This window comes from Dysidea avara, chromosome 14, assembly GCF_963678975.1.
Source record: "Dysidea avara chromosome 14, odDysAvar1.4, whole genome shotgun sequence".
Taxonomy (NCBI): Eukaryota; Metazoa; Porifera; class Demospongiae; order Dictyoceratida; family Dysideidae; genus Dysidea; species Dysidea avara.
In genome coordinates, this window is record NC_089285.1 from 1,390,988 (window position 1) to 1,407,520 (window position 16,533).

Genomic DNA, 16,533 nt, shown 5'->3' on the forward strand with positions numbered 1-16,533 from the left:
AAGCATTAATTAGAGTATAATACAGCACGTGATACACAAAAACAGCGGTTCTCACTGTCTCGGCTTGTGATAGGGTAGGGAAGCGGACGACGAACTCAAGTGACACATGCTCACACTATTCTGATTCTAATTGAACAACACTACACACAGCTCCAATTACAGCACACCACTAATTACCTAATTACAAGCGCTAATTCTAAATACAATACTATATAAGCTAGTCAGTCCTCAACATCCTCCGGGGTCGGCGAAAGTAGCAACCTTGTCCACTTGTCTATGTTCTGCCGTGCTTTAGCAGCAGAGTTCCTTGTAGGTCGTACCGGTATGTCTCCAGGAAGCTGACTAACACAGCTGGTGGCTGTATCTGTGGTAGTATCCTGTACATGATCACTGTTGATGGAGGATACTTCCAAAGGGTAAAGTTTTGCAATTGGTCTATTAGTCTTTCCTCCACTATATCTGATGTTTGCTGCTCTAGTATAGCCGTCTTTTCCCTGTAATAGTTGTTCGACTACTGCCATCTTCCACTTGGCTCTAGGGATATCATCATGTACAAGGACAATGTCTCCAACTTTGACTGACTGTTCATTGTGTCCAGAACTTGTATGGCGTTCTCGAAGAGATGTCAAATATTCTTGTTTCCAACGATGTTGAAAGTGTTGGAGTACTTGTGCATGCCGAGCAACTCGTGTTCTTAGGTCTGTGCCAGTGGATGTACTACCATAGTCCGGATCATCAATTTCACTGCCATCTGTTGATGGATAAGGTAAAGTAACAATTCGGCGTCCATACAAGAGATGTGCTGGGGTGAGTGGTTCTGGATCACTAATATCAGAAGATATGTATGTGATAGGACGGTCATTAAGAACAGCTTCAATTTCAGTGGTCATAGTCTGTAAGCCAGTAAGAGAAATAAATGTCCTTCCAAGCACCTTCTTTAGTGTCATCTTGGTCAGGCCTATGAGGCGCTCCCAGAACCCCCCATACCAGGGGGCTCTCTTTGGTATAAACCACCATTTTGTCCCTCTGTTCTTCAAAGTGTCTTGAAGCGTTGGCGAACTAATCAACTGTTCTATTTCAGTTGGTGCTGACAGGTAAGTAGACGCATTGTCAGAGATCATTGTTTCTGGGAGAGACCTACGGCTGACGAATCTGCGGAAGGCTTGCAAGAAGCTGTCTTCTGTCAAGTCACTGACTACCTCGAGATGGATCGCTCTAGTGCTGGCACAAGTGAACAGGCAGATATAAGCCTTCTCTTCTCCACTTCTACTCCGCACATAAAGGGCACCCATAAAGTCTACCCCAGTGACAGTAAAGGGTGGGGCAGGCTTTGTTCGCGACTCAGGTAACGGGGGAGAATCTGGTATCAAGTAGGGGTTTCCACACGTCTTCCTGCATGGTACACAGGCTTTGAGAATACTCCTGACACATCTGCGTGCTGATATAATCCAGGGGCGGTTACAGTGCGATTTACTCCGCCATGTAATTGAGTGATATGGGCAGCCTGTACAATCAAGTTTGTCATTGTATGTCGTGGTGGCAGCAAATATGGGAACTTGGTTGTTCTGCTGACAGGCGCATTGTGGATCCTCCCACCACAGCGGAGGTATCCCTCATCATCGAGAAATAGTTGCAATTGACGTACCAGTACAGGACGTTTCTTGTTGTGTACACCAGACTTCAGGTATTGTATTTCGCTTGGGAACTGCAGCTGTTGACAGTTCAGTATCCATTTGAACTCCGCTGTACTCAGTTCACTCACACTCAAAGTTCCTGCTTGTTTATCTGTGGGGTTTCTCAGGTTGGTAATAAACCTCAAAACATAACTAGTGATGCGTAACAGCTTAGTTAAACTACTATACCTGGAAATCTCAATGATCTTGTGGATCCCTGTAGTGAGTTCTGGAGGCTCTGTTGGTACAAGGTGATCAGTTTCTTCTTCGATGTCAGTTTGTAAATGTAGTGTCAAAACTGATGGATTCCATTGTGGCCACTTAGACTCATCTGTTAGCCAAGATGGACCATTTGTCCAAAGAGAAGATGACAATGCTGCACTGGTTGTTCCTCTGGTTACAAGATCAGCAGGATTGTCTCCTGTAGGGCAGTAATGCCACAACGTAGCAGGAAAGGTAAGAGAAATTTCCTGTATATGGTGGGCAACAAATTGTTTTAGCTTCTTTCCACTATTGAGCCAGTGGAGAACAATCTGGCTGTCTGACCATAGGTGTAATGAAATGTTGTAGTGATTGCCAAGTGAGTCCAGAACAAACTTGCCCAATCTTGCAGCAACAAGAGCTGCCATTAACTCAAGTTGAGGAAGAGTAAGTGGCTTGATTGGGGCTACACGAGTTTTTGCGATAACAAATGATGCATTGTTGTCGTCACAAATGTAGACTACTGCCCCATAGGCTTTCATACTTGCATCTGCAAAAATGTGAAGGTGTGTGGTGTGGTCATCACTATTGCTCTCACTAGGAAAATAGCGTCGGGTCAAGGTGGTTACTGTAGCATTCTGAAGGTCTGTCGCAATGTCTCTCATCTGCTGTTCCAGAGGTTCATCCCAGTTGACAGATTGCTGCCATAATTCTTGCATAAGTAGTTAGGCGCGGATGGTAACAGGGGACAGGATTCCAAGTGGGTCATACACTCTAGAAGAATCTTGTAGAATGCTTCGCTTAGTGACAACAGAACTGGTAATTGAATCAAGCGACTTTGGGATAAAACATATTCTGTCCGCAGTGGTATCCCAATGTAATCCAAGTACATTTACCACCTGGTTCTCATCAATGACTTGGCTATCTCGTGCAATGGCTTGTAGTTGTTGGCTGTTAGATGCCCAGCTTCTAAGATTGAAGTTGGCCTCAGACATGATTTTCCTTGCTTCATGGAAATAACTGACAGCTGATTCTTCACTTGGGCTTCCTGATATCACGTTGTCTACGTACAAGTTCTCTTGCATGTCATGAGCAATCTCAGAATCATGTTTGTTGAGGTGAAGGCGTAATGTTGCTCCAAGCATAAAGGGAGAGCTCGCAGATCCGAATAGGACTACCTTAAAACGATAAGTGTCAAGATCACTCTCAGGATTTTGTGGATTCGACAACCACAAAAAACGAGTAAAGTCTTGGTCACTGGCATTAAGTTTGACATGCAGGAAAGCCTTTTCAATGTCAGTTGACAGCCCGAACTTGTGAACACGGAAACGTAGTAATATGGAACACAGATCATTTACTAATGATGGTCCGATCTCTAAACAATCATTAAGACTTGGATGATTTGCAGATAACCGACAGCTAGTCGTATACTATTCTGATGGGCGTTGTCTTTGACTCCTTGCTCACGTGACGGTGTGGAATGTAATGCTCACGTGACGGTGTGGAATGTAATGTACTGGACTATTAGATGGTGAGGAATCAATCTTCTCAATAAAGCCTCTTCTTTCTTGCTCCTTGATGATGTTGTTGTACATTTGTAATAGATCAGGCGTGTTGGTGAGGCGGCGTGCTAATGCTCTTGTTCTGCGTGCACATACTTTAAAGTTGGTTGGTAAGGGGGCGTGGTCATTCTTCCATGGAAATTTGGTGACATAAGAGCCGCTTTCATCTTGAACAATTGATTTGAGGTAGTTATCTGTGAACTGGTTGCATGACTGTGGTTGAGCTGGAAGTGTTCCAGCAGACTCAATACTCCAAAACTTCTCTATTGTTTGCTCTATACTAGGACTAACACTGACATGGAAGGTGCTGACAATCTCTGTTCTATGATTTGAGAGGTGTAGTGGGCCGGATAAAAGATATCCTAGCTTTGATTGAACGGCAGTGGGACCATCTCCCCTTATAGTGTGATCACCAACAAGTTTCCAGTAATGGTCAACACCAATCAGCATAGGGTGTGCCAAGGTCAAACCGTGTAAATAAGGAAGACTGGTTAGTTTAGCATGTGAGACAGTTTGAAGTGGTGCTGCAATTCTTGGCACTACTAAGACTGATAGAGGAATTAACTCGCCTGTCTTTGCAACAATGTTGATCAAAGCCACACTTAAATTTTGTGGAGTCATGGTATCAGAGCCGAATGGTGCCAAAGTGATACTCTCTTGTCGCAATGGTGTTAAATTTAGAGTATTGGCCAGCTGTTGTGAAATAAACGAGCGTTGAGCTCCCTCGTCAAATAAAATATTGGCAACAGCACGAACCTTGTCGGACACCACTTCTGTTACTGCTGTTTTCAACAGACAAATTGAGTCACCTTGGTTAAACAGTACTGATGATTGTGGGTTAGAAGCTAGTGTTGTGGTGACAGGGGTAGTTGCATTGGAAGCTGGTGGTGTGCTAACTGGGGGAGCAGTTTGCTTGGCTTCTATTTCATTGGGTCTGGTGTGTTGGATTGGTGGGTTACTGGATTGGTTGCCCATTAATGGTTGTCTATTGGAGTATGTCTTACAGACACTTGTATGGTGTTTATGAGAACACTGTTTACAATGGTTGCGAGATGTACACTGTGCCACCCTGTGCTTTGCAAGGCAGTTAAAGCAGAGTCCTTCCTTCTTAATGTACTCTAAACGTTTATGGTGTTCAACAATAACATTGCAATTGGTGGCAGAGTGAGCACCCCTATAGTAAACACACATACGGTCCTTACCCCCAATGTTGGTCTTGTGACGTTGTACTTGAGCACTGGTATGAAAGGAAGCTGTCATTGATGACGAATCAGGTGATTGATGAGAACTGTAGAGACCCGCTTCAAACACTCTTATTTCTTTAAGAATAGCTGTTCTAAGGGAGTCAATGGACCATTCAAACGTTGGGTGATCTCTGGCCAGGTTTCGTCTGGTCTCAACTGATAATTTCCCAAGTATGATTGGAACAAGTAAGGCACTGTAGGAGTCCTTTGATTGTCCAAGAGCTGCTAGACCACGAATGTGGCTTTCTATCGAGTCATAGAATGTACGGAGACTTGTGATGTTGTTCGATGGATTTGGTAATGCTAACAAGGCCTGCATGTGGCTTTCTATCGAGTCATAGAATGTACGGAGACTTGTGATGTTGTTCGATGGATTTGGTAATGCTAACAAGGCCTGCATATGAGAGTTTACTATCTTATCCGTCTGTCCAAAGCGTTCCTTTAGTAACTTGATCGAATGTTGGTAATTATCATTGGTCAAAGGGAGTCCAACAATAGTTCTAGCAGCCTCATCCATCAGCTGGGCTCTAAGATAATTAAATTTTTGGACTCCAGTGAGTGCTTCATTACAATGAACAGCTGCCGAAAATGAGTCCCAAAAGGTCTGCCACATCAACGGATTTCCAGAAAATGTGGGTAATGTTAATTTGGGCAGACGTGTGGTGAATTGGGGAGTGACATTGACTAGTGGAGTAGTGGCTTCTCGATCTGTTACACCAGACTGTTGAGTGTTCTCCAGTGAGTCGGTGTTCTCAAGTGTGTCAGTGTTCTCAGTATCAGAATGAGTCAGGGTAGTTGATGTGTTGGTGACTTGGGTTTCTTTTGCTGTGCTCGTGGTGTTTACACTAGGAGGTTGATATGGAGGGGCATTCACATTCAGTGGTGCAGCAGTGGGAACTTGAGGTTGATGCTCCGAACGGTCGATAACTCTTTTTGCAAGATGAGTGTACTCTGAAATAGTGTCCTGTATTTCCACTGCTTTGAAAATTTCAGTCTCCAGTTCATCTGGCTCAGTAATAGAGTCGGCGATCTTTGCGTCCAACTCCACTTAAGTAGTGCGCTTACTCTCCAACTGCTCGACCGTGGTAATTAAAGTAGTGAGGTGAGGTTCCTCAACGGTGGTGAGCGTTCCATTGCCGGTGAGCTCTTCAACCTTCTTCAGTAAACGTGTCACATGGGAACGATAGGCCTTTCGTGACAAGGCGGATCGGCGTGCTTCGTCCATCCTGTTATTCCCTACTGAAATAGAACACCAAACAAATGACCTTTCTGAAAAAATCGCTTGCCTTGCAGGATACCGTTATCGAACAGATTGCCATGGTACCACGACTTCTAAATGTTGGGTTACAATAAACGCCAGTAGACTCAGCAAGGCTAAGCGATCCTGGTCACAGCACCAATGTCTCGGCTTGTGATAGGGTAGGGAAGCGGACGACGAACTCAAGTGACACGTGCTCACACTATTCTGATTCTAATTGAACAACACTACACACAGCTCCAATTACAGCACACCAATAATTACCTAATTACAAGCGCTAATTCTAAATACAATACTATATAAGCTAGTCAGTCCTCGACACTCACGTAACAACCGAGGTAACAACTAAGCAATGAACTGGACTATGAAGTGGATGCGTGAGAGGAAGTGAAGGTTGTTTGTGCTCGTAAAAATATCTTTAAAGTTATCGATTAACCAGTGAGCAAGATGCAATGGGCAAGGTTAGTTTGTTGTGTACGTCAACTTTCAGATTTTGTTTGTTTTAATATAAGCTGTGGCAGTTGTATAGGAGTCATTCTACTCTAATGGTTAGTTTTGTTGTGTACGTCAGCTTGCAGTTTTAATTTCATTTTGTGAGACTGGCAGTTGTATTAAAGTCATTCTACTGTGGCAGCTGCAAGGAATTCTAGGAGTTATTCTCCAAGGTTAGTTTTTCTGTCATGTACATCAGCTTGCAGTTTTAATGTTTCTTTTACTGGCAGCTGTATTGAACTCTAGAAGTCATTCTACTGTGGCAGCAGAAATGAATACTAGGTGTCATTCTATTCCAACGTTAGTTTGTCTCGTGTACATCAGCTTGCAGCTTTAATTTTTATTTTTTTAGAGACTGGCAGCTGTATTAAAGTCATTCTACTGTGGCAACTGCAAGGAATTTACAAGGAATCAATGAAAAATTGCAATTCTGTGTTCTCTAAATCCTAACCTAGCATGCCAAAACTTAATGTTGCACCGATAGTCAAAAATGCCATTCTTCCAATAACTGATCTTAATGGCTGATAACAACCGATACAAATAACCGATCCGATTTACATGATCTAAGTAAACTCATGTATTATTACAGCTAATCTGAGTGTATGGGTGTATGTATAGATGTCAAGAAGGGAGTCAGGGACTAAATAAGAGGGATAAGTACACAGCATAATTCACACATAAATACTGACTGTATTATTCCATCTATGTTTAGGTGTTGGAACTAATAGTCCAAATATTCTACCCTGGCTCAAACAAAAACAGACCACAGCCCCCAATAGTGAATAACATTAGAGTCATTTATAGATTTGAGGTTCATTTAGTCTCGTTATGAGGAGTTTTTAAAAATAGTTGTCCCAATACTGAATAAAGACGGGGTTAGAATATGTAGTATTGAAACACTATTTTTGCTGTGGTAATACCAATAATTTGTTTTGTTCTTCTTACAGGTAAACTGATGATCACCTCAAGATCATTACAAGCCATTAATAATTTCACTACTGACAAAGTTTATTGTATCATTTGTTGTATAGGTTAAAAAGTATATAAGTTGACTGACAATACATAGTTTTAACTAGACAAACAAGGTTATTTTCCAAGTACCAATACAAAGCTTTAAAAACAAAGTTCAAAGACAACCAACTTTATTTTCCATGTACTAATGCAAAGTTTTTTTTATAATGAAAAGAAGCATTTCTGTCCTTTTTGGAGCCAGCCGGTTTCGTTTCTCATCGTTTATATCTCCAGCTGTGGAAAACAGTCTTTCTGACTCAACTAACGTAGGAGGAAGTGCAAGGTAACACCTTGCCAGTCGTGACAGTTGGACTAAACGATGTTTGTTTTCCTTCCATCACCACAGGTAAGAGTTAGCTCGATGAAATTGTATGAGAGGTTCTCTTAGGTACTGCTCAATATCTGTGTTATCAGTCTCACCTACTACGCATGCACCAGATTTTTCAATGATTTCATTGAAACAATTCCATATACCTTTGGTTTGTTTTGATTGTTTTGGGGGAGGTACTATTGAAACACCATCATCATTGGTCATTTCAGACAACTTAGAGTTTATGGTTTCTACAGCTGTTGCTCGTGTATCACTCTTGCAAAAAAACTTGTCCTTGAAATGTGGATCCAGGAGGGTTGCTACAGCTCGATGAAATTGTATGAGAGGTTCTCTTAGGTACTACTCAATATCTGTGTTATCAGTCTCACCTACTACGCATGCACCAGACTTTTCAATGATTTCATTGAAACAATTCCATATACCTTTGGTTTATTTTGATCATTTTGGGGGAGGTATTATTGAAACACCATCATTGGTTATTTCGGACAACTTAGAGTTTATGGTTTCTACAGCTGTTGCTCGTGTATCACTCTTGGAAAAAAACTTGTCCTTGAAACGTGGATCCAGGAGAGTCACTACGGATAATATAGTATTCTTTTCGATATCTGCATAATGCCTGTTCAGTGAAGCCAGCATATCAGCTTTCATCGTTCGTCCTACACGATCACTATCATCATTTTAAACGAAGACCTTGAATAAATGGTATTATTAAAGATACTGATACTGCGTCTGTTGAAATTGATTTAGTTATTTCCTCAACTCATCCCAGCACTTTAAACAACTTTTCCAGTGAGATCCAGTTGATTAATGGTAAGCTTCATATTCTGTTGTATATGCAGCTAATATCATCTTTTTTTGTTCTAGTATTTCCTGAAGCATGAGTACTGTTCCAGCGGGTAGAAACATCCTGCTTTAGTCGATGCTGCTTTAATTGGAGTCTGTCTTGTATTGACTTCAGACGGTCATATGCAAGTGGTGAGCGTTTGAAGTGCCCTACTATTTGTCGACAAATAGCTAGAAGATCTGTGACTGCTGTCTTCAAAAAAATCCCATCATTTATGATTAGCTGCAAAGTATGGGCAAAGCATCCAAGATCTTCAAAATACCCATCAGACATCGCCTTCACCATGTTACTTGCGTTGTCTCTTACTATTAGATGAACTTGCTCATTGTCAATGTTCCACTTGGAAAGCATAATATTGTACCATCTCTCCAGTATGTGAACCTGGTAATGGATGAGCAGTGTTAGAATTGATTTGTATTTATTATAGGTTTAACTTTGTTAGTGTAATTAGGATATAGGTTTTCGGTACGCATGTTTCAATCACGTGATAAAAAATGGCTGCCATGTAAGTGACCTCGTGTTCGTCGTGAGTTTCGGGCTGTTAGTTTTCGAAGATAAATCACAACATCTGGCGCCCAACGTGGGGCACGAGTAGGATTAACTGCTGTACGACTTCAACTAGAAGCAGCCCGGAGGAAGTTGATAGGCGATTCGACTTTTGATGAGACTCCTGCTGAACCGACTTCAGAACACTTTGTGTAGAAGATTCCTTCGTCATTTAAGGCTGCCTTTGCCACAATCAATCTTCTGAACCACCTGCTAAAACGCTGTTGTACCGTGGCGAACTCTAATCTAACGGTACCAGTAAAGGCAAGCCTGACTACATTCAATTAGTGCTGTTTTTTTTGTGTGTTTTTCGTTTAGAGATTCGCCTGGTAATACTATGTCTGATGAGAGATCGCGTGCTATACGTGGAGGCCATCGTGGTGTCATCACAAAGCTTGTTCGTGAAGCTGAGGAAATTACTAATAAAGCGGACCCTTTAGACTCAACGCAACGGATCAGACTTAGTGTGATTAAACAGCAACTGGATGTCAAGTTGAATTTGTTGAGTGACATGGACAAGGAGATTCTCACTCGTTGTGAATTGGATGCTATTGTTAATGAACTTGAAGAATCGGAAGCAGTCACTGCTAATATAATTAGTTGTAAGCAGAAGATTGAAGAGAAGTTAACAGTAGTTACTCCGGTTACTAGCACTCCCGTGTCACCCATGTTGCATGCTTCATTGCCACCCCCTTCTTCTATTGCCGTGGCAAAACCTCGACTGCCTAGATTGCAACTTCCCAGATTTAAGGGTGATGTCAAGAATTGGCCAGCATTCTGGGATTCTTTCAAATCGGCTGTCCATGAGAATACAGAATTATCGAAGGTGGATAAGTTTAATTACTTAAATTCATTGTTAGAAGGCACAGCCTTAAAGTGTATTCAGGGGCTTACATTGACTGATGACCATTATGACACTGCCATTGGTATGCTAAGAGAAAGATTTGGGGACCCCCAACAAATAATATGTTCTCATATGGAAGGGTTAATTAAAATTCCTAATTGCACAAGTGATCGCTCTGGTGCACTTCGTACAGTATATGACAAGATAATGGTCAACATTCGAGGCTTAGAGGCACTAGGAGTTACGTCGGACCAGTATGGAAGCTTCTTGATTCCAGTCATAATGACTAAACTACCAGATGAGATTCGTTTAAGAATTGCCCGTGAAGCCGGTAGAAATGCTTGGAAGATCAACCCCTTACTTGACATTTTGAAACAGGAAGTAGAGGCTAGGGAAGTGAGCGAAGGGTCTACCATTAGTACGATGAAGAACCCTGTTGCGCAGCCACCGCGGCGTGAACCCTCTTCCACGGGTAGTGCATTGATTGCCAATAATTACGGGATGCATTGTGTTTATTGTAATGGTGAACACTACTCAGCTTCTTGTTCTACAGTAACCAGTGTAAGGGATCGTAAAGACATACTTCTGAAGGCTGGTCGTTGTTTTAATTGCTTAAGGGCTAAACATAAGTCAAAGGAATGCAATAACCAGAGGACCTGTAGACACTGTCACCGTCGGCACCACCAATCAATATGTGAACGGGCACCCCCTGCAGTGAACACTGGCAGTGGTGGTACTGATTTACGCTTAACTGACAAGTCAACTGTTGATACAAGTATCGAAGGTGTCACAAGTACGACTAACTCTAACAAGGCCAGTACTGGCAAGGGGGTTGTACTCTTGCAAACTGCACGAGCCATTGCTGTGGGAGAGACCAAGAGAGTCCCAATAAGAATACTTTTAGATGGTGGTAGCCAACTGTCTTATGTCACTAAGTCATTGCAAGAACGTCTAGGGCTGAAGTCAATCCGAAGAGAGAAATTACGCGTTAATACCTTTGGCAGTTCCTCATTTGTGGCGAACCCGTGTGACATTATCAAGGTCCCCATTCAGAGTCCGTATAGTAATGAAACCTTCAACATTACAGCCTACACCTCACCTGTTATCTGCTGTCCACTTCCTCGTTTGGTTGATCCAAGTGCTTTCAGTCACCTTGCAGGGTTGCAATTAGCTGATGCCAGTGATTCTACACAGCAAATTGATATTCTAATTGGATCTGACTATTACTGGTCTGTAGTGACAGGAGAGACAATCGTCGGTAACCATGGTCCGGTAGCAGTGAATAGCAGGTTGGGTTGGCTCCTTTCGGGACCCTCAGGCAATAGTGATACTGTGAACTTCACACATTGTAATGTAATAGTGAACTGTGATGACTTAGTGAAAGTAAGTAAGAATGATGACCTTGTCAACACTTTAAGGAGTTTTTGGGACACCGAATCAATTGGAGTATTAGATGATTCCCAGGATTTGGCTGACGAAGATGGTTTTCTAGTCGGATTGAAGTTTTGCCATAGCCGCTATGAAGTAAACCTGCCTTGGAGGGAATCTGGTCCATCTATTCCTGATCACTTTGACCTTTGCTTGGGTCGATTGCGGCATCTTCATTCTCGATTATTGAAATCACCTGAGCTCCTCGAGAGGTATCACACAATTATCCAAGACCAAATAAGTAAGGGAATAGTTGAGTTAGTCCCTGATGATTCACGAGTAGCTACGGCAACAAGTAACACAGTACATTACCTCCCTCACCATGGGGTAATACGTCAGGACAAGCAGACCACTAAACTAAGAGTGGTATATGATGGTTCAGCAAAGACTAGAATGGATCCTTTATCGCTGAATGATTTCCTTAAGACAGGCCCAAATATGATTCCTCGACTATTTGATGTCCTTGTGAAGTTCCGTTGGCAGACGATAGCAGTAACTGCAGACATTGAGCAAGCCTTTTTAATGGTATCTATTGCACCCCAAGATCGAGATGTTTTACGTTTCTTATGGTTTACGGACCCTCTTGATGCTGCTAGTGATATTATTACATTGCGATTTGCTCGGCTGGTTTTTGGTCTACGTCCTTCCCCAGCTATTTTGGGTTCAGTCATATCGAAACATCTTGATAACTATCAGTCTCAATATCCTCAACTAATTCAGTCTATTAAGAACTCATTTTATGTCGACGATTTTATCTCTGGGGGAGCCACTGTTGAGGAGGTCTTTAATACCTACGTGGTTGCCAAGAATGTTATGGCTGAAGGAGGCTTCAACTTGAGAAAATGGGCTTCAAATTCACCAGAATTGATATCAAGGATTATCAATGCTGAATCTAGTTCATGTACTGATGCTACTCCAGGCCAGTCGAGTGGAGGAGATAAGTCACTTCAGTTTATTGTTGGGAGTGGTGACCCTCAGTCCAAGTTGCTTGGGGTGGGTTGGGACAGCTGTTCAGATGAGCTTCATTTCAATTTCTTAGAATTGACTGACCAAGCAAGCAAATTTCCTCCAAGCAGAAGATCATTGTTGAAGGTCACGGCAAGTATATTTGACCCCTTGGGTATACTTAGCCCCTTTGTGGTCAAGTTAAAAATTTTGTTTCAGACATTGTGTTGTCAATGCACCGATTGGGATCAGCCGTTAGAGGGTGAGTGTTTAAGAGAATGGAACAAATTTTTGTCTGAGTTCCGTATCTTAAATGGAGCTCGAGTACCACGATGCTACTTCCAGAAGGGACGGGTTTTACGTCTCAGTGAGCTGCATGGATTCAGTGACGCCTCTGAGCACGCCTATGCTGCTGTTTTGTATTTAAGAAATGTCTACATGGATGGTACCATCTCTATTAGCCTGGTTGCATCAAAGACACGAGTGACGCCGGTCAAGAAACAGTCGATTCCGCGTCTTGAATTGTTAGGTGCCTTGATACTAACACGACTAGTAAACGCCGTGCTTGGGAAACTCCCAATGCAGCTAACCCCTACTTACTGGGTTGATTCGACTGCAGCTCTATTTTGGATTAAAAATCACAGACCATGGAAGCAGTATGTTTCAAGAAGAGTTGCTGAAATTCGTTCTCATACCTCACCAAGTCAGTGGAAGCATTGTCCAGGAGTTCTTAACCCCGCTGATCTTCCATCTCGTGGATTAGGGGCTCAGAAGTTGTTGGATTCTGCCCTATGGTGGGGAGGCCCACCATATTTGAAGTCCTCAGAGAGTGAGTGGCCTGAACTTATCAACCCTCAACCTAATGATCATACTCTTGCTGAACTGGCCAAGAACCCGGCTCAAGATACAACACATGTGTTGACTACTGTTGCTTGCAATGGCTTGCTAAACCTGAACAATATAATTGACTGCCAGAAATTCAGCAAATGGAGTGTATTACTCAGGGTTACTGCTCGAGTACTGAGATTTATAGAAACATGTAAGGGTACTCCACTCAAGGCTCTCAATGTACAATATAGTAATGATTCTGAGTTGGAGGCAGCAGAGTTGGAGAGGGCTGAAACACTATGGATTCGTTCCATTCAAGGGGAGGCCTTTGAGAATGAGATTAAGTACTTGAAGAGCAACTCTGTTCATGGTAAGCCATTGTATGTTGAACAATTTGGTCTCTATCTAGATAAACAAATTCTGAAGTGCAAGGGGAGACTTGGCAATGCATTATTAGCTGCGACTGAGAGGCACCCTATTTTGTTACCCACCAAGCACCCATTCGTCAAGCTACTTGTGATGGAGGTACATAGTCGAGTGAAGCATGGGGGAGTGAATACTACTCTTGTAGCCACACGCGAGAGGTACTGGATCTTGAAGGGTAGGCAGTTGGTTAAAGGAATCATAAGAAGATGTGTAATGTGTAAAAGGATGGAAGGTCCTCCTTATGGCTTGCAGCCCTCTCCTGATCTTCCAGAGTTCAGAGTATCAGACAGTCCTCCCTTTACTCACACCGGGCTAGACTTTGCAGGCCCTTTGTATGTTCGAGAGTTAAGAAATTCAGACGTTTCTTCCAAAGTCTACATTTGTTTGTTCACGTGCGCATCTACCCATGCAATTCACTTGGAGCTTACTCGTTCTCTTAATGTCGACACTTTTTTGCTGGCATTTCGTAGGTTTGTTGGTAGGCGTGGCTTGCCAGCTACTTTAATCTCAGACAACGCAAAGACCTTTAAGTCTTCATCAAGAGAAATCAGTTCGATTTGTCGAGCTGCTGAGGTGTTGCAGTACTTGAGTAACCAGCGTACCACTTGGAAATTTATTGTGGCCAAGTCCCCTTGGTGGGGAGGCTTTTATGAACGGATGGTACAAACAGTGAAGAGACCCCTGAGGAAGATAATAGGAAGGTCAAATTTGCGATATGATGAACTGAACACCATCCTTATTGAAGTGGAGTCTGTGATTAATTGTCGTCCTTTGACCTTCGTATATGATGACAACGAAGGGGTGAGTTATGCCTTGACCCCATCACATTTACTGTATGGGCGACGGATGGCTGTTTCCCCATGTGCAGGACACTATGAAGTTGTTAGTACTAATGCTGCTCTGACAAGAAGGTCAAGGAATCACAAGCACGTACTCAATCAGATAATAAACAGTTGGAGGAAAGACTACCTACTTAGTCTACGTGAAGTACGGACAAGTAAGCTCAGTGGATCAGGCTCTTCTGTTCGAGTTGGAGATGTTGTAATATTAAAGGACGAACATATTAAAAGAGCTTTTTGGAAATTTGCTAAGGTAATTGAGCTTCTAAAGGGATCAGATGGAATTGCTAGAGCAGCTTTAATTAATGTGTCAACAGGAAGTGGACCCCCCAAGATATTGAAGAGGAGCACACGTCATCTAATTCCCATTGAGGTTGCTTGTTCAGAAGAAATTCAATTTGATGTTCCTCCCACAGTTGTAACAGATGGCTCGCTTGTTAATGATTCGGATAAAATGGCTGAAGGTGCAAATGATACTGAAGTCCCTCAACAGGATGACAATTCCAGGCTGCGTAGACAAGCTGCAATCAGGGGGGAACAGACACGAAGAACCTGGACTGGACATTGACAGTGTTTGCTCCCATCTGTGACCAAACAGGGGGAGTGTGTTAGAATTGATTTGTATTTATTATAGGTTTAACTTTGTTAGTGTAATTAGGATATAGGTTTTCGGTACGCATGTTTCAATCACGTGATAAAAAATGGCTGCCATGTAAGTGACCTCGTGTTCGTCGTGAGTTTCGGGCTGTTAGTTTTCGAAGATAAATCACAACAAGCAGCATGCAATACTTCTTCCTTCTTTTCAAATAGCTTTGTAAGCCAGCGGATGGTAAAACTGAATAATGAGTCATTACTAACTTCAGTACTCCAAATTTCTGTAGTACACTGCACAGAAGTCCTGTCAGGCTCTGGTACAAGGAAATTATATTTATGCACATGTAGTTAGTCATTTATACTATACTATTGCTTAATAGCTGTCTGGAAATTCATGAAAAAAATCCATGGTGACTGCATCCCACTGTCATACTGTACTTAAACCACACTTTGCTCTAACAAACCTTTGTTAAATCCTATACTTTATATCCACTACTACAAATACGCATTTTTAGCTGACTGACTGATGCCCATTGCTGGTACGGAGAAGGTTTGTTATATGTTGGTACGGAGAAGGTTCGTTATATGTTGTACTAAGTAAAGGAATTAATTGCACCTTATCTATATACTGTGTTGTGTTTTGTTTTGTTCGCTATAACATTGTTATTTATTGATGTTTATACTTCTGTTCCTTAATAGTGACTGATGGAGTTCTTTTGTTTGGAAACCGCTGGAGAGTGCTATTGGCATAACCTTTTTTTCTAGCATTCCGTTTCACCTTTTGTTTAATTGCTGAAGCTCAGATCCCTGCATCGCCGTACAGCCACAACTGTAGAAGTTAACATGGATCTTAGCTCGACTAAGCTAATAGTCAGATACCTGCCACAGTACATGTTGGACAAGGAGCTGGAATTAATGTTGTCTAATTACGGCCAAGTGACTAGCTGCAAGATAATCCGTGATAAGGCCACTGGAATTAGTTTAGAATATGATTTTATTGAATTTGTTAAGGCAGAGTCAGCTGCCAAAATCCTGGAGCTTAATGGTCACGAAATTGACTACAAGACCATTCAGGTCAGCTACTCGAGGCCTGACATTAAACATTCCAAATATACATCGCCCAGCTACCCAAGACCTACACACTGTCTGAGCTAAACAACTTGTTTTCAGCATATGGCCAGATAATACACTCTGACATTTTGATAGACAAAGGAACAAGCAGAGGGGTTGCTTTTGTTAGATTTGCGTTTTGCCATCAGGCTGAAAAAGCCAGGCAGCATTGCACCACAGGCAGGCATTGCACCATCTAATGCTGCCTGACCATAAACAACCATTAATTGTAGAATATTTTACATTAAAGACACCAAAACCACCAGTCCAAGTGCCAGTGGAGAAAGCTAGTGGATAAATACAGGTACCAGTGTTTTAGTAATTTTATTTGTGGATGTCATGCATGCACAAGGATAA

General features: G+C 42.2%; 4 protein-coding genes across 4 annotated transcripts; 1 reads left to right on the forward strand and 3 right to left on the reverse strand.

The window, feature by feature from the left end:
• Window positions 1–221: 221 nt before the first annotated feature.
• LOC136243929 (uncharacterized) lies at window positions 222–1,292 on the reverse strand. The gene has a single exon (XM_066035471.1). The coding sequence runs from the start codon at window positions 1,290–1,292 to the stop codon at window positions 222–224; it is 1,071 nt and encodes a 356-aa protein (XP_065891543.1).
• A 74-nt stretch (window positions 1,293–1,366) lies between these two features.
• LOC136243930 (uncharacterized) lies at window positions 1,367–2,593 on the reverse strand. Its single transcript, XM_066035472.1, has one exon. The coding sequence runs from the start codon at window positions 2,591–2,593 to the stop codon at window positions 1,367–1,369; it is 1,227 nt and encodes a 408-aa protein (XP_065891544.1).
• A 6-nt stretch (window positions 2,594–2,599) lies between these two features.
• Window positions 2,600–5,905, reverse strand: LOC136243931 (uncharacterized). Its single transcript, XM_066035473.1, has 3 exons — window positions 5,762–5,905; window positions 3,368–5,710; window positions 2,600–3,187 (listed from the first exon to the last, which is right to left on the reverse strand). The coding sequence occupies exons 1-3, from the start codon at window positions 5,903–5,905 to the stop codon at window positions 2,600–2,602; spliced, it is 3,075 nt and encodes a 1,024-aa protein (XP_065891545.1).
• Window positions 5,906–9,499: 3,594 nt separating this feature from the next.
• LOC136243932 (uncharacterized) lies at window positions 9,500–15,040 on the forward strand. Its single transcript, XM_066035474.1, has one exon. The coding sequence runs from the start codon at window positions 9,500–9,502 to the stop codon at window positions 15,038–15,040; it is 5,541 nt and encodes a 1,846-aa protein (XP_065891546.1).
• The last annotated feature ends 1,493 nt before the right edge of the window (window positions 15,041–16,533 follow it).

Coding starts and splice junctions, on each gene's coding strand:
- LOC136243932 (XM_066035474.1), top strand. CDS start 9,500: ATGTCTGATGAGAGATCGCGTGCTATACGTGGAGGCCATCGTGGTGTC.
- LOC136243931 (XM_066035473.1), bottom strand. CDS start 5,905: ATGGACGAAGCACGCCGATCCGCCTTGTCACGAAAGGCCTATCGTTCC. Junction 5,711..5,761: donor TCACTACTTTAATTACCACG/GTCGAGCAGTTG, acceptor TTGGACGCAAAG/ATCGCCGACTCTATTACTGA. Junction 3,188..3,367: donor ATTACATTCCACACCGTCAC/GTGAGCATTACA, acceptor CGTGTTCACAAG/TTCGGGCTGTCAACTGACAT.
- LOC136243929 (XM_066035471.1), bottom strand. CDS start 1,292: ATGGGTGCCCTTTATGTGCGGAGTAGAAGTGGAGAAGAGAAGGCTTAT.
- LOC136243930 (XM_066035472.1), bottom strand. CDS start 2,593: ATGCAAGAATTATGGCAGCAATCTGTCAACTGGGATGAACCTCTGGAA.